The 17,105-nt window shown below is 40.6% G+C and overlaps 1 protein-coding gene across 1 annotated transcript in view; it reads right to left on the reverse strand.

Moving 5' to 3' along the window:
- TMEM45A (transmembrane protein 45A) overlaps positions 1 to 17,105 on the reverse strand; it is a 123,001-nt gene that overhangs the window by 17,900 nt on the left and 87,996 nt on the right. Inside the window, exons 2-4 of the mRNA XM_056109408.1 lie at positions 5,185 to 5,379; positions 3,883 to 4,095; positions 1,378 to 1,565 (exon numbers count right to left, since the gene is read on the reverse strand). Coding sequence (XP_055965383.1) covers positions 1,378 to 1,565; positions 3,883 to 4,095; positions 5,185 to 5,374 — 591 coding nt within the window. The 5' untranslated portion in view covers positions 5,375 to 5,379. The remainder of the gene's footprint in view (positions 1 to 1,377; positions 1,566 to 3,882; positions 4,096 to 5,184; positions 5,380 to 17,105) is intronic.

Here is a 17,105-nt window from a genome sequence, read left to right on the forward strand (position 1 = left end):
CCTAGATTAGAATCTTTTTGTCTCATCCTCATCTACCATCTACCATAGATCATTTCCCCCAAGAAAGGCAAATCCTGAAAGGCTGCCAAATTCCTGCTCTCTGACGATTGAAAATTTCTTCTAAGAAGTCTTGCCTGACTAAGCTACACAGACTTCCTTTTTATCACAGACTTCTTTTATATCTACATCTATATATTAGATTATAGTTTATCAGTCTCCATAAAAAGTGTTTGTTCTCATGGGGCTGGAGAGATAGCACAGGAGGTAAGGCGTTTGTCTTACACATAACCGACCCAGGTTCAATTCCCAGCATCCCATATGGCCCCCCAAGCACTGCCAGGAGTAATTCCTGAGTACATAAGCCAGGAAGAACCCCTGTGCATCACCGGTTGTGGCCTAAAAAGGGAAAAAAATGTTCTCTGGGACCTAGGATAGTGGGTAGGGCATCCCATATGGTCCCCACCCCCCAAAGCAGCACCAGGAGTAATTCTTGAGTGCAGTGCCAGGAGTAACCCCTGAGCATCAGAAAGCATGTGTCCCCTGCCCCCCCAAAATAGTTCTCAGACTAGAGTATATGTTTGCACACCAAGGGGAAGGAGAACACAGAATGAAATGGAAACAGCTTTTGCTTCAGAGTTAGCAGAACCACATTTACATCCCAGTTTCATTATTCTGCATCCCTGAGAAAGTAACTTAGTCGGAGTCTCCCTTAGCAATAAATTGGGGATGATGAAGCCTAATTAAATCACAGCAAGAACAAAATGAAACAATATATACATAAAAGTCTGATGCAGTGGCCAGCCTAGAGGTGTTTCTCAAAATACAATTTCCTCTTTCTTGCCATATATATATATATATATATATATATATATATATATAAAATTTTCTTTTTGGTCACACCCGGCAATGCTCAGGAGTTACTCCTGGCTCTGCATGCAGGAATTACTCCTGGCGGTGCTCAGGGGACCATATGGGATGCTGGGAATTGAACCCAGATTAACAATGTGCAAGGCAAACACCCTACCTTCTGCACTATCGCTTCAGCCCGCTTCCAGATATTTTTTGGTTTATTTTCCTATGGAACTATAAACCACTTTAGCATTATGAGTTTCCTATTGAAAGCACAAATTCTGCGTTCCTACGTAACTGATATTTAGATGTATGATGAAGAGGTGATACCAGCTTCCTCCTAGCTGCTCTGTCAACACTCCCAAAGAGTTCTTTGCCCGCCAAAGAAACATCAATTTCAAAAGGCCCATATTTTTATTACACACAGCACACAGGAAGCAGTATTTTGATACAAGAACAAAGTGCACTACCCAAGGGAGAAGGTTATAAGTGGAGACACAAGTTCCTTAACTGGAGGTCCCAACTCACCTGCCAGAACCAGCTCCCTTGAAGAATAATAAAGCTTGACCACAGAAGCTCCAGAATTAGAGTATGGGACCGTGAGAAGAACTCCAGAAAGGTAATCAAGGCAGTCAAAAAGATGATCAAGACCAGAAGCTGATGCACAAAGATGTCCAGCATTTCCCGGCCATGAGTATGGTTGTAGAAGATAAAAGCTGATGGGGAAGGAAGGATATACATTGTCTTTAGTAATTCTCATTTTTTAATCATGGTGACATGATTTACAATAGTATTAACATTCATGTTTTAAGCATAGAACATTATTGCACCATGTCTACCGCACTTCCCTCCACCACCATATCTGGGTAATTCTAGTCTGTCTCCTATTATTTTCTTTGGGTGAGGGGAAACCTTCCAGGTAGTGTTTAAAGGGCCTGAGGGGCCATTCCCAGTGATAGTCAACTTTGTCCAATGGTTCAAATGCTAGGGCCCACAGATGCACAGCTGCTTGGGCCTGTGGCACTGGGAACCACCAGAGTCAGCTCCATGCAGTGTCAAGGTTCTAACTTGGATCCTGTGGATGCAAAGCATGAACCCGTGGCTGCTAAACTCTCTCCCTAACACCAAGTTAAAAAAATTTTTTTTAAATAAAACCAACACTAAGGTAAGGTAAAGGTAAAGGCCCTCCCGTTGATCGTCGATTTGCTCGAGCGGGCCCAGTAACGTCTCCATTGGAGACTTTGTTGTTACTGTGTCTGGCATATCGAATACTCTCGGTAGCTTGCCGGACTCTCCGAGAGGGGCGGAGGAATCGAACCCGGGTCGGCCATGTTGGCCGCTTGTAAGGCGAACGCCCTACTGCTGTACTAGTACCAAATATCTCTGTCTCTCTTCCCTACCCTCCCATTCTGCCCTTCCCTCTGACCTCCAGATAAACACAAAATTTTATATGCACATATTTTTCCAAATGGTTTGGACAAAGCTTGCTGTTTTCCACTAGCTCTTTAGAATGGAGTCTTCAAAATCCGACACCTCTTTTCCTTTCCCTAACCTTTATTCTGTCGCTGACACATTTTGTCACTTTCAACTAAGTTCAAAAGATCTTTGCACAGAAGGATGAATATGAACATGACAAGAAGAGGAATAGTTAGGGAGAATACAGAGATGAATGAGACCAAACCTGCCTTAAGGAAATTAGTCTATCAGAGCAAACACACATAGATAAATCTTAAGAGTGGACTTTGATAGGTTTGACAGGCTTGCCATGGAAAATCCCAAGAAGTACTAACTTGCTACATTTTTTTTAATTCATGAACAGAGTCCAATGTTATCTTTATCCTTTTCATTTAGATGCAAAAGAAAATGTTCATTCAGGAATGGAGAGCTAGTGCAGCGGGTAGGGTGCTTGCCTTGCATGTGACTGACAGGGGTTCAATCCCTGGCACTGCATATAATTCCCTGAGCCCCACCAGGACTCATCTCTGAGCACAGAGTCAGGAGTAGGCCCTGAGCACACAGGCTGTTCCTCTCAAAACACACACAAACACAAACATACACACACAAATATTCAAAATACTAGCCTGTGAAACAAAAATCATGCCACCGTTATTTGTTGACACACAGCTTCATTTAGCTCTAACCTTCAAAGAAGATTAGCAAAAAGGTGCTCTATTTTTTTTTATTTCTCACAATTTTAAGGCATGGTTTATTCATTTCTCTTCACCCCCCCCCATGGTAAAATTTGATGGTTTACTCAAAATTACATTAAGCTTCTAGCTCAAGTCCTACCCCAACAACAAAACGGGGTTCTTATCTTCAAATATAGGAAGCAAGGTGATCAGTTAGGAATTAACTGCTCTTGATAATATGGGGCTTTTAAAAATAATCAGTCTAATTCATACATCTGCAATAAATGAAAGCGAATATTAAACACTTTCCCTCAGTGTTTCCACTTATAGAAATAGGGATATCAACTAAAAAATGTTTTTCTTTCCTCAACCTCTCAAAAATAAACTAAACTTCTTATGTTTCTGTGACTGAATTTTTTGGACTCTGCCATGTAGTAGTCTGATTCTATTATTTTAATATGAAGAAGGCTAATTAGTAAATGGTGGAAGCTACTCATCTCTGAGCAGTCACCTCATTTAAAAATATTCATGTTTCAGCTAAGCAGACAGTTCAGTGCCTGCAGCACCTGCTTGCACTTAAGAGACTGGGGTTCAATCCCTGGTATCACATGCTTCCCTGAGCACTACCAGGACAGACCCCCATCACTAAGCCAGGAGTGGCCTGAAAACAAAAGTAAATTACAAAAAGATATTCATGCTTTACTGTTCTGTGCTGTTCCACTTGTTAAACACTGACATGCCAAGAATCTCCATATAACTGAGAGATAGCCACGATCGATGGTTCTAGCATCCATCCAAGTCACCATGAATCAAATAGAGGAGCTATTAAACAGGTTTGCATCCAAGACTAAGGGAATATTATTAGAAATATATAACAGCAGGGAAAATACTCAGTCATACTTACCCTCCACAAATAAGCCGTTTGACAACATTAACTTGGGTAACGAACTTGGAAGTGAAGAAAAAGTAAAGCATAAAATTTTGGCCACACCCAGCAGTCCAAAGAAGAAATACATGGTGGAATGATGCCAGCCTAGGAGTTCAACCCAATGTCCCTCTTTATAGTTATATAGAGACAGGTGGGGCCCTTCGGGTGTGAACTGTTCTCCAAGCATGCCTGTAGAGAAAAATAGCAGTTTTTAGAACCCTCTTCATGACTGTACTAGGAAAGTGAAATATGTAGGAAGATTAGCTTACTCTCAGTTCAGTCTAGCATCTTGATAACACTGATTCTTCTCTCTGGAAAAACCAGAGAGATCTTAATAACCATGCACTGATGCTTTGGACTTTGGTCTGAATAGTTATGCACTGGTGCTTCAGACTTGTTAAAGAGTTTCAAACACTGGTTTGGATAAACACTTTTAGTCAGAAACAACCATCAAAGCTTCTTCAGATCTTCAGAATGATGGCTTTAGTTTCACTTACATAAACGGTCCCATTCATGATCTTAGTTCCTATTTTAATGTAAACACTAGATGAATTCTGAATGAACTAAGGTTGAAGTTTGTGAACTCCAGTCCAGAGGGTGATTAATTCCCTCTTATAAATAATAGTTTTTTCTTTTCACCTTAGTGCTCTATAGGCATTAAAAGGCTACTGGTCTAGTCAGTTACACAACTAAGCTTTCTTTAAAATGATGCTTTATTTGTTAATCCACAGAATTTGACTAGTAACTTCTCCTCCTTGGATTTTGCAATTTGATGGCCACAGCAAGATTTATTGCCATGAGCAAAGAATGAAAAAAAAATTCAAAGAGAAATTGCGAAGTCTTGTCTTTTATAACAGAAAGGTTTAGATGGAACTCTAAGAACACAAAACACTTGTATAGAATCTTCATCATCAATATAAAGGCTTTAGACATCATCAGACCTGACCTCCCTCTCCCATTTTGGAACTACACAAATGATGAGGCAAGATCTTCCTCAGACCAGAGCCCTTTGCACAGGAGATCTACAATGCTTTCTTTTTTTTCAGTTTTTTTTTTTGGGGGGGGGGAAGGGGTTGATATAGAGGGTCCATATCCAATGATGTTCAGGGCTTATTCCTGGCCTTCACTCAGGAATCACTTCTGGTAGTGTACACCAAAAACTAATACAAGACTGTATGTCAATTAAATAAAGAGAATTCCTCTTAGAAATTTCTTGATTTGATATTATACCTTCTCCGTGCAAAAGGAGGAAGCAAGTCCCAGAAAAGTTCCACTCACCAGTGACAGCCATGACGACTATTGTTATGCCTTCCACAAATTCTATTCGATGGAATAATGCTTTGGAATGAAAGTAGGAAGTCCGTTTCTGCCTTTTGCAAATATACTTCAGAATGTTCTTTGTACTCCACCAAATACCCATGACAAAGAAGAAGGTCCCAGGAAGGGCATGGCCTCTGAAACTCCCCATGTCTGCTAAAATAAGAACATACAGAAAATAGAGAAATTTCATTTTCAGAACTTAGCCCAAATATTACTTTTCCCATAGAGAATGCTACCTTCTGATGGATGGTCTACCAATTCTGAGAATCTGATAGTACTTTCAAGAGTAGAAGATTTCATTACAAAATCAAAAAGACTAAAGAGAGAAAAGCATTCATTTACATTCACACTTGCTTTTGTACTAGGCCAGGTATCAAGTGTTTTACTTACTACATCTAGTTTTTACAACATATCCCTGAATGAAGACTTATTATCTCATTTTTAAATTGGGATCCAGGTTTATAGAAATTAAATGGCTTACCAAACCTCACCATTATTAAGGAAAAATCTCAGAGCTTTTTTTAAATTTTATTTTACTTTATTTGAATCTCAAGGCCACACTCAGTGGTGCCCAGAGGCTGTTCCTAGTTCTGTGTTCAGAGGTAACTCCTAGAGGTGCTCAGGTGCCAGGGACAGAACCAGGCTTGACGTATGCAGCCATGTGCAAGAGTGTATGTCTTAACCACAGTATGATCTCCCCAAAGGCCATACTGGAAATGAGTGTGGAGGTGTGCTAGGCGGTACACAGGCTTTGAAACCACTTCTGTTTGCGCTTGGGGATTGCTCCCAGAGGTGCACAGCAAACCATGTGGTAGCAAGGAACAAACCAGTGTTGGCTACATGCAAGGTAAAAACCTTAACCCTTGTACTATACAGGGAGCTCAAAAATATTTCTTTAAAAGACCGTATATACTCCACAGTAAATTATATCTGAAAGAAAGAAAAAGATTTGCCTTTAAGTTTAAACTTCAGATCATTTGAATTTGCCTACAATTTTTAGGAAATGATTTCAAAGTATCCACCATCCAATGTAAGAAAAGAAATCCATTAGAGTTCATCAAATATCTGTCCTCCATTTACCTCCCACCTGCCCTTCCAGCTGAATGGCAACCATGCTTCTAGTTCTGCCCAATGGACTATGGCATTTGTCATTTTAAAACGGAGTCAGCCAATCATCTCCGTGACTCCTTTAACTCTTCTCCTGCATTTGACTACCTTGCAGAGTGTATCTGCAACATAGAAAACGAACAACCAGGTTGCTTCCAGTTTTGCAAGAGGTTTTAGTGCACAAGTTTATTGTTTTGTCATTGAAATTTTGGATATTAACCTATTCAGATGGATGTCAAATCAAATTGCAAGTTTGGCTTACACAATTGTTACCAGAATAGGGCAATAAACACAAATCTCTTCTATTTGGGGCACCAGAGAGATCATTGAAGTGGTAAAGAATTTGTCTGGGTTCAATCTCCAGCCCCAATAGTCCCCTCACACACATATCCTCACTCTTTCCCTCTCCTTCCCCCGAACCTCTGCCCCCCCACCACCTCCTTTTTTAACTGAGTCACCTTGAGATATACAGCTACAATGCTACTCATGGCTACTCATGACGGGTTTCAGTCAGACCCTGTTTCAACATCCATCCCTCCACCGGTGTACATTCCTTACCAACAGTGACCTCAGTTTCCCTCCTGTCATCCCAGTTTCAGCCCCAGCCTGCCTCTATGGTAGGTACTTTTCTTCTTCTTCTCTCTCTCTCTTTCTCTCTTCCTCACTCACTTTTTCTCCTTCATGCTCGCTCCTAATTTTTCAGTTGGTGCTATAGAAAATCAGTGTCGAATTACTTGAATTTTGAACTTCATGAGTAACACTTTGTTCAAACATTGTTCAGCATCATCCCTGTGTTTATGGCCAATAGATAAACTGTGAAAAGAGTAAGTCTCCTGGTCCAGATGCGTTGTTCATCCCTCTCCTTTACACTATCCTTTCACACTCCCCAGGCTTACTGCAAGGCTTCAAGTGGGATCTGTGAATCCAATACTTAGCACTCCAATACTAAGTCTGATTGAGACCTAAGATGAACCTTTCAGCACACTCCAGTATACAACCTCTACACCATCCAAGAAACTGACTATCAAGTCATGCTAACTGCGGGTTCTTGTCCTAACTCTGACATTAATTAGTGGTATTGCTTGGGACATGTCCCTTAATCTCTCTGAAACTTAACTCTTTGTGTGTGTGTGTTGGGGATAGGAAGCTGGTATTGGGACACATCCAGAGGTACTCAGGGGCTAATCCTAGCTCTTTGCTCAGGGAAAAATCCTGGCAGTGCTCAGGGAACCATATGCAAAGCAGGGAAATAAACCAGGCTTGGCCACATGTAAGGCAAGTATTTGAACCCCTGTATTCTCTATCTTTCTGGCCCTAAGCCTTCATTTGTAATACAAGAAAATGGCCTAAAATAATAAAGTTCTCCCTTTCTCTAACTTAACATTTTGTGATTCATTACCTTAATTGCCATCAGTATCACTGAGTTCTGTTTGTCTTAACTTAGATAACTATTGAGTATTGAAAGCATGTATCTGCACTACAAGTTGATAAGGAACATTAGTGTTTTATATTCCTACTACAGGAAATCCACTTTCAGGAATTCTAAATATAATAACTGTAAATACAGATACCAAAAACTTAAGAAAATAACCAAATTTTGCAGGAACTAAAAAATAAAAATTTTAAATAATGAGTGATAGAAGACATTTATTGGAAAGAACAGAATTTTTTAAGACCAAGATGAGACATTTGAATCAGACTGATAGGCTCTGAATCTCAAATTTGTCATTTACAAATTGAGTGACTTTGGGCCAGTTACTTCGCTTTTCAGTGTCTCAGTTTACTCCTCTGTGAAACAGCACAAAAAACAGTATCTATTTCATAAAACTAAAATAAGCTACTCCAAAGCAGTAACCTACAATACTATTAAACAAGTTCATGCCATCCTCAATTCACCACAAACTGTAAAAGTAAAACAAGGTGAGGACCAGACAGATTGCCTTGATCACAGGAGACCCAAGTTCAATCCCTGGCACTGCATATGGTCCCCAAGCACCACTAATAGTGATCCCTGAGCACAATGTTAACTCTGAGCCCCCGTCCCAACCCCGACTCTTTCACCTTCATACACACAAGTAAGTAAATAAAAATGAGAGGTTCTATTTGCATATCAACAACAGATAAGCAAGAAGCATCTTATTCAATTCACTGGGCAATCATGTAACATTTCTCCTGCTATTGAAATGGAAGATTACTAGAACCTTCCAAATGTTTTTTTTATATTCCTTGACTTCAATGAGAGAAGAAGATCTTAAAACTCAGAGATTATAAATCTATTCTTTTTGTTCTCCATTGAACCTTGATAACACCATTTACACTGTGAGGTTCTAGTAATAAGAGTAAATGAGTAAAAAAGCTTTCATTATAACAAAAGATGGTGCTTTCATAAAATATCTCTGAGCAATAGCACAGCATATAGGGCGTTTGCCTTGCACGCAGCAAACAAAGCCAACCTGAGTTCGATTCTTCCGCCCCTCTTGGACAGCCTGGCAAGCTACCGAGAGTATCTCACCCACACGGCAAAGCCTGGCAAGCTCCCCGTGATATACTCGATATGCCAGACACAGTAACAACAAAAAGTTTCACAATGGAGACGTTACTGGGCCCGCTCGAGCAAATCGATGAACAACGGGAGGACAGTGACAGTGACTGAAAAGAACCCACGTATCAAAGGGCGCTCATACTCAACATAATAGAAATTAACTCAAGCATCTACTCTCTTACTACCAGAAAACAATTTCCCTCAAGTTTTCTATTTTTGTTAACAATACTGCCATTTCATCTACTTGACTAAACTCAAAATATAAAAATTATCTTAGAGTTTACCAGTGTTCATGAAAACTAATTGACTATTGATACTTACTGCTCTTAATACCTTAGATTAATTTATCCTACCTCACACTTCACCTTCTTTAGTCCCTTGAATTTTATTTGCCTTGGAGACATTCTCCACGATCGTCCTTTTATACTTTCATGAGACACCCACTTCTCATTTTAATGAAATCTTTGTGTGATTAGTCACCGAGGGTTTGCTGTCTTTATTATCCAACACTGCTTGTGAGAACTTGAGTGCAGGAAACTGGGGCCTCTCAGAGCTTAGGAAACTGACCCACCCATTCTTTGCCATTAGTTTTTTGTATATTATAAAAAGTAAGTAAATGTCCAAATAAAGTTACAAAAATGACACAAGATGTCCAAATAAAGTTACAAAAACTATGTTTTGATTTACCTAGTCAGCTCATAAAACGAGTCCGAGCAGCACAAAATCATTATCACAGTCCTTCCTAAATGTGCTGCAAGCCAGGTAGTTCTCCTGATCCACGTCCAGGACAGCCTGACACTTCTCTGCTGCCTGCTGCCTGGCACATTTCATGTATTTATATGTGACAGAGAGGCTATGGGAAGTATGAGACTTCTGAAAAATGTATGAGAGGATTGGAGTGGGGGAGAGAAAGGTGCCCTTGTTTCCTACCTTAGTTATAGAACTTCTGTGTCTTCCACTCTTAGATCTTAAACAATCTGCTGGTTCCAATCCTTGTCTGCGGAAAGGACCCAAACAAAAATAAATCAAAACACGGTTGTTAGGGAGCAAAATAGGCCACCCCAGAATACGGCACCTTGGCGTGTGGATTATTTTAAGCTGAAAAACGGCATTCAAAAATATTAGACAAACGGGCTGGAGTGGTAGCACAGTAGGTAGGGCATTTGCCTTGCACGTGGCTGACCCGGGTTCAATTCCCAGCATTCCATATGGTCCCCCGAGCACCACTAGGAGTAATTCCTGAGAGCAGAACCAGGAGTAAAAAAATAAGAAGTTAGAAAAACCTTCACCCATTTTCTTAAATGCTTCAGAGATTCAGAGCATATGGTTTCAGAGATAGAAACCATAGGTAAGTAAGTGGGCTGGAGCGATAGCACAACGGTAAGGCGTTTGCCTTGCACGTGGCCAACATGGCAAACCCAAGTTCGATTCCTCCGCCCCTCTCGGAGAGCCTGGCAAGCTACCGAGAGTATCTCGCCCGCTCGGCAAAGCCTGGCAAGTTACCCTTGACGTCCTCAATATGCCAAACACAGTAACAATTGTCACAATGGAGACGTTACTGGGCCCACTCGGCAAATCGATGAACAAAGGGAGGACAGGACAGTCACAGGTAAGTAAGTATTGAATGAGCTAGATCTAAAATACAGAAAGAAATGAGTAGGGTTTATCTGTTCAAATTCTTCAGTCTCCCTTTCCCTCTGCAAGGTTTGGTAAGCTTGTGTTTACCCTTGCTCTTCTCATCTTCCTGTAAATCAGTTTTCTTTCCTGCATAAGTCCTATCTTCCTTCCCTGTCTCCCTAGCTCAGGATGGCAAATAAACCACAATTGTCTACCAGGGAAACTTCTATGCCTTTTCCAAAGGGCTCCGATAGATGCAAAAATTAAAATTTCCTCTTGTTAATAGGTCTTATTGTCATTTTAATTACAAATCAACAAAATAAGCTAGAAGAGCAGCAGAAAAAAATTTCTCTTACACACCATTTTCCTAGCTAGGGGAACCAAAGGACCTAGCTGCTTCTGCTAACAAGAAAGGCTTTCATTTTATTTCACTTTTATTCTGGTAGAACACATTACCCAAATTCTCAAACTTCACTCTTGTTTTCTTAAACAGTGAGTTGTGACCCATCTAACTGAATGTGTGTGTGTGTGTGTGTGTGTGTATGTGTGGGGTGGTGTTGGGGGGGGGGGTGGCAGTCACAAAAAACCTGGCAAAAGTACAGATTTCACTGAATACTCCACCACCAAAACATCACTCAAAACCAAACACCTAGGAATCTAAGACGTTTCCAGCAACGTTCACCCTTGCTTTATTTCTCAGGTGAAAGCAGCTTGCAAGAGGGAAGAGTCTTAAAAGCGCTATCCTAGAATACCATCCTAGAATTCACACACTATCTTTTTATCCTGACTTACGATTATTCTCTGTAAGTGTAACTCAACTGCTGGTGAAAGCCACATTATTCAGAGTTTAACTATATCTCAATACAAACAGAAGACATTCCCCTTGTAAGGAGAACACAGAACTACCATCACCCAACAAAGTGAATATACTTGCCAGAAAACTAACAGAAATCTCAGGAAAAATTACCAGGGTGGGAAGTAAAACATCCTCCCTGCTGTATCTCACCACTTGCAATCAATCTTGCAGGGAAGTGAGCCAGGCTAACAAGGGTGGGGCAAAAGTTTCAATCACTAGCTTCCACCTGCAGTTCATTCTAAAATTCAGGACTTCTTTAAGGAACAAACAAAACTCCTCTGCTCCTAGGGACACCAAATATCATCCTCTGGGCTAAAGAAAAAAAAACCCTCCACCCTGACATACACCATTCCCCTTGAAGGAAATATTTTTAACTCCAGAACTAAGAAGATAATATTGGGTGTATCCCAAAAATCTAAATCAGGTGTTACAATCAGACAAACAACAAACCAGGTCTGTGAATAGAAAGAACTGATAACTCAAAGTTCCCAGAAAACAAGCTCCTGTAATTTTCTTGGTTAGGAATGCAACCAAATAGCTAAGTTCAATATGAATAACAGCATGCTGTACAATTTTATCTGAGCTATCACCAAAATTAAAAATTCTTAACCTTAATTAGTAAGGTTAAAACTCATATTTTAAAACATATTTGTAAAAATTCTGATACACTCAATCAATGTGAACTATCTCTTAAGCTTCAGTTTACTATTTGTCTTAATACTCAAAGCTAATTGTATACAAGCAAGTATTGCTTTACATATTTTTGATTTCCCATAATCTTATGCCATCTCTCCAAAATTCCAAAGAAAGGCTGCTTTGAATGTTTTTTTCTTAACTAAATTATTCTTACCTTCACACTTCCTCAATGCCAAGTCTAGTTCAACAATCTTCTCCCAACAACGTACAATTGTTCCAGTTTTAAAACGAAAAGCAGATACTGACCAGTCTAAATCAGTAAAGACCTATGAGTCCTTCCTCGGAGACTAAAATAATGCACTCATGTCTTCATCGCAAGAAGTCTTACAGATATTCCTTCAGAATACGTCACAATGTCCACATAAATGTAAATCTAGGAACCACACCCTTTTGAACATCCTACCTTGCCATCCAAACATTGTCACCTTGCCACCCACATGACCATTAACCTCTGTCATGTGTCATCTGCTGTGAGAACTTTATAAAGTGAATAGAGCTGTGGTTTTGGCCATCTCTCTTTCAGGCTAGTGGAATGGATAAAAGACAGGATAAATGGTTCGGGAAGCAGAAACAAAACAGTCTTTTAGTAGTCTATTTAGGAAGTCTGGCTCTAACAAGGAGCCCTGGCAGCTGTTATCCTACATGAGCTCTGTCCTCCCTGAAATACAGACCTAAATGGCAAGTATTGCTGATGAAGCTAAAGTGTTCAATTTAATGTAGATTTGTAGGTCCCACTTAAAGTCTTCTAAACTGATCCACAAAGGGTTTAATACTCTTAGATTTTTTTTTTTGCTTTTTGGGTCACACCCAGCGATGCACAGGGGTTACTTCTGGCTTTGAACTCAGGAATTACTCCTGGCGGTGCTCAGGGAACCATATGGGATGCTGGGAGTCAAACCCGAGTTGGCCGCATGCAAGGCAAATGTCCTACCCCTATACTATCACTCCAGTCCCACTATTAGATTGTTAAACTATTGTTCTATTTTGATCTTTTCTCACCACTGCCTCTATCCCCATGCTTCTCTCAGTCTTTAAGTAACTCAAACACTAGTTTTATATGCGCTCTTCCCAACCAAAACATCTAGAACAGAACTCTAAGCTTAAAAAAATGACTTGGATGATGGTAGAGATCATCAAAACAAACAAATAAATAAATAAACAAAATAATTTATAAAGTTTTTTACTAAATATTAGCACTGTAGGACTGTCCTCCCGTTGTTCATCAATTTGCTCGAGCGGGCACCAGTAACATCTCCATTGTGAGATTTGTTACTGTTTTTGGCATATCGAATATGTCACAGGGAGCTTGCCAGACTCTGCCATGCACTAAATATTTATCTTTTTAAAATGAAAGAAAATGGGGCAAGGAAGAAAAAAATAAATGTGAAACAAAGTGATGCAATCCAAAGACTTGCATCTTTAAGTGTAAAACCAGAACATAGCAAGGAAGAGCAAATGTCATGTTGCATCAGCTGCCTGTACTTAGCATGTCAAAGTAAATAAAAGCCTGCACTGTTTCAGTTATTATTTGCACACCTGGGACAGGAAGGAAGTTAGCATTCACTGAGTATCTACTATGTGCAACTCACTTTTCATTGAAATGCTTACTTGATCTTTGAGGCAACCAAATGAAGTATTATTGCCCCCCCACACCAAGTATGAGAAGACTGAGACTACAAGAGATTTACTGGTATATTCTAAGTCACAGAGGATAAAGACCAGAGGTAGAATTTCCAGCACAACCTATAGTCCCTTGAGCACTGGCAGGAGTGATTCCTGAGGCAGCCCCAGTAGTAACCCCTGAACACCTCCAGGTGTGGCCCTAATAAAGCCCCCCCACCAAAAAAAGTAATTCTATAGTTTCAGGTTTCTCAGCTTTATCATTCAAGTCATAATGATTAAGCATATAATATATATATGCATTTCAAGTTATATTTAATGAAGTATTATATCCATCTTCTATTGCTGCTATGTCTCAGTTGATAAATATCTGACATCAATATTAAAATCTGGTGCATTTTTTTTTCTTTCAGTCTTTAGGCTGCAATTGCTGGTGTGTGGGACTTACCCTTGACTCTGCTCAGCGAGAGAGTCTCCTGCTCCCCAAAATTAAAATTTTAAATATGAGTGACAAAAAAAAAACAGATAAAAAGATGCTTGGCATCATTATCTTCTAAGAAATGCTAATTAAAAATCCAAGTGCCTATACTCTCTCACAAGTATGGCTTAAATTCCAAAATACTGACAATGCTAGTGTTTGGCAAGGATGTGGACCAAGGAAAGGTCTTATACACCAAAAGAGTCTACACGACATAGGACAGGCACGTTGAGAAGCACTTTGTCATTTTTATAGAAATTAAAGATGCATTTACCATTTGATTCATTGGTTCTATTTCTGGGTATTGACCCAAGGGAAATTAAAATTATGTACACACAAAGATGTGTACACTGATACTCATACCACCATCACATATAATAGCCACTTACATAACATATAATAAATGATAATATACATCGTTATATAATAACCAATATTATAATAGCCATTATTACAGTGCATGGAAACAAACCAAATACCCATTTCTTACTGCTACTGACACAAAAAGGACTCTCAAGAGTATTACATTTGTTGAAAGAAACCAGATACAAAAAATATACACTGCATAGTTCCATTTATATAAAATTCCTTAAACAAAACCTATAATGAAAAGAGGCAGATCCATGTTTCTCTGAAGATAAGGAGAAAGGGATTAACTTGTAGGAGCCTGGAGGAATTCCTACAATTGTGGAAAAACACATTTTACACATTGAAAATATTAATAATTACAAGGCTAAATGCATTTGTCAAAATTCACCAAACTGGGGCCAGAGCGATATAGTACAGTGGGCAGGGCGTTTGCTTTGCACATGGCGGACCTGGGTTCAATCCCTGGTATCCCATATGGTCCCCCAAGCACTGCCAGGAGTAATTCCTGAGCACAGAGCCAGGAGCGACCCCTGAGCATCTCTGGGTATAACTCAGAAAGAAAAAAAATATTCATCAAATTAAGAATGAAGAGTACAGCAGATAAGGTGCTTGCCTTGCACACAGCTGACATGGGTTTGATGCTGGCACTGCATATAGTCCCCCCAGGCCCCACCCGGAATGGTCCCTGAGCACCATTAGGTGTGGCCCCCAAACAAAAAAAGTAATCAAATCACACATTTAACACCAAACATCAGCCAAGCGGCACAAATGCTGGCCGACTTTGACCGTGAGTGTGGAAAGGTAGGACTACAGCTGAATCTTACGAAGACAATGTTTATGAGAAACAGCCTCGTTCCTGACGCCCCATTCGCTCTCGACAGAACGACCATCTCCGAATGCAACAGCTATGTGTACCTAGGTGGAGAGGTCAACAAGACAAATGACCTGGCACCCGAGCTGCGCAGGAGGAAGAGAGCGGCTTGGAACGCCTTCAAGAATGTCAAAGCAATAGCTAAGAGGATGAAGAACCTCCGGCTCCGGGCACATCTCTTTGATTCCACTGTTCTTCCTGCATTAACATATGCCTCAGAGACCTGGGCCCTACGCAAACAAGATGAGAACGCCATTCAGGTCTCCCAAAGAAGAATAGAAAGAGCTATGCTTGGAATATCACGTTTCACTCAAATGAGAGAACGAATCCGGAGTTCTGACATCCGTGGACGATCAAGAATCAGGGATGCTGTCTCATTTGCCAAAGTGTCAAAAATCAAATGGGCTGGTCACGTAATGAGATTTAAAGATGACCGCTGAACTAGAGCTGTTACCGACTGGATTCCACGGGATGTCAAAAGACCGCGTGGCCGCCCACCTCCCAGATGGTCAGACTTCTTCGTCAAGATCATGAACGATCGGTTTGAGGCTCTTCATGTTCCCGGAGCGAACAGATGCCATTGGGCTACACTAGCATGCGACAGGGACAAATGGAGACGTTACTGGCACCCGCTCGAGCAAATCGACGACTAACGGGAAGTTAAGTGATTAAGTGATTAAGTGATAAATCACATGTCAGTAAACCTGTAAGTGTAAAAAAACAGAACCTCTGTCCTTGCTCTTTCGTACAGCCAGGACTTGATTGTGACATCTAGAGGCTTGGTAAATTGCTTAGGTTACAAAGTAAGTTCAATATCAAAGGAAAGGAAGAAGCCTTGAACCACCTGCATGGTGCAATATTTCTAAGAACTTTGGGGAACTGCCGTCCCATCCCTGAATACCTGTTTTCATGAAGAGTTTACAGGAAACTGAGCTAACACTCAATCATGCTCAAAGCGGGGGGGGGGGGGGGGGGGGGGAGGTGGGGAAAGAATCAAATTCATATAACAAAAGAAATATTGAATCTTTTATGTCAAAAGAATAGTTTAAATTTTTATAGGGGGTGGGAGGGATACTGGGACCCTCCAGTGGTGGTGGAAAATGGGCACTGTTGAAGGGATGGGTACTTGATCATTGCATAACTGAGACCCAAGCACAAAAATTTGTAAGTCTACAACTGTACCTCGGGCTGGAGCGATAGCACAGCGGGTAGGGCGTTCGCCTTACAAGCGGCCAACATGGCCGACCCGAGTTCGATTCCTCCGCCCCTCTCGGAGAGCCCGGCAAGCTACCGAGAGTATTCGATATGCCAGACACAGTAACAACAAAGTCTCCAATGGAGACGTTACTGGGCCCGCTCGAGCAAATCGACGATCAACGGGAGGGCCTTTACAACTGTACCTCATCATGTTTCACTAATAAAAAAAATTTTTTTTAAATTTTTATAGGGGCTGGAGTGATAGCACAGCGGGTAGGGCGTTTGCCTTGCATGCAGCTGACCTGGGTTCAATTGCCGGCATCCCATATGGTCCTCTGAGTACCGCCGGGGGTAATTCCTGAGTGCAGAGCCAGGAGTAACCCCTGTGCATCACCAGGTGTGACCCAAAAAGCAAAAAAAAAAAAAAAAAAAAGTATAGCTCACTGTTTGTTCGTCTCCAAGTAAGAGCCTTGCATTTTAATTCATTTAATATTCAAAAGAAACCTCTGAAGCAGACGCAATCTCC

Source organism: Sorex fumeus, unplaced genomic scaffold (genome assembly GCF_029834395.1).
Source record: "Sorex fumeus unplaced genomic scaffold, SorFum_2.1 ptg000265l, whole genome shotgun sequence".
In the NCBI taxonomy this organism is placed as follows: Eukaryota; Metazoa; Chordata; class Mammalia; order Eulipotyphla; family Soricidae; genus Sorex; species Sorex fumeus.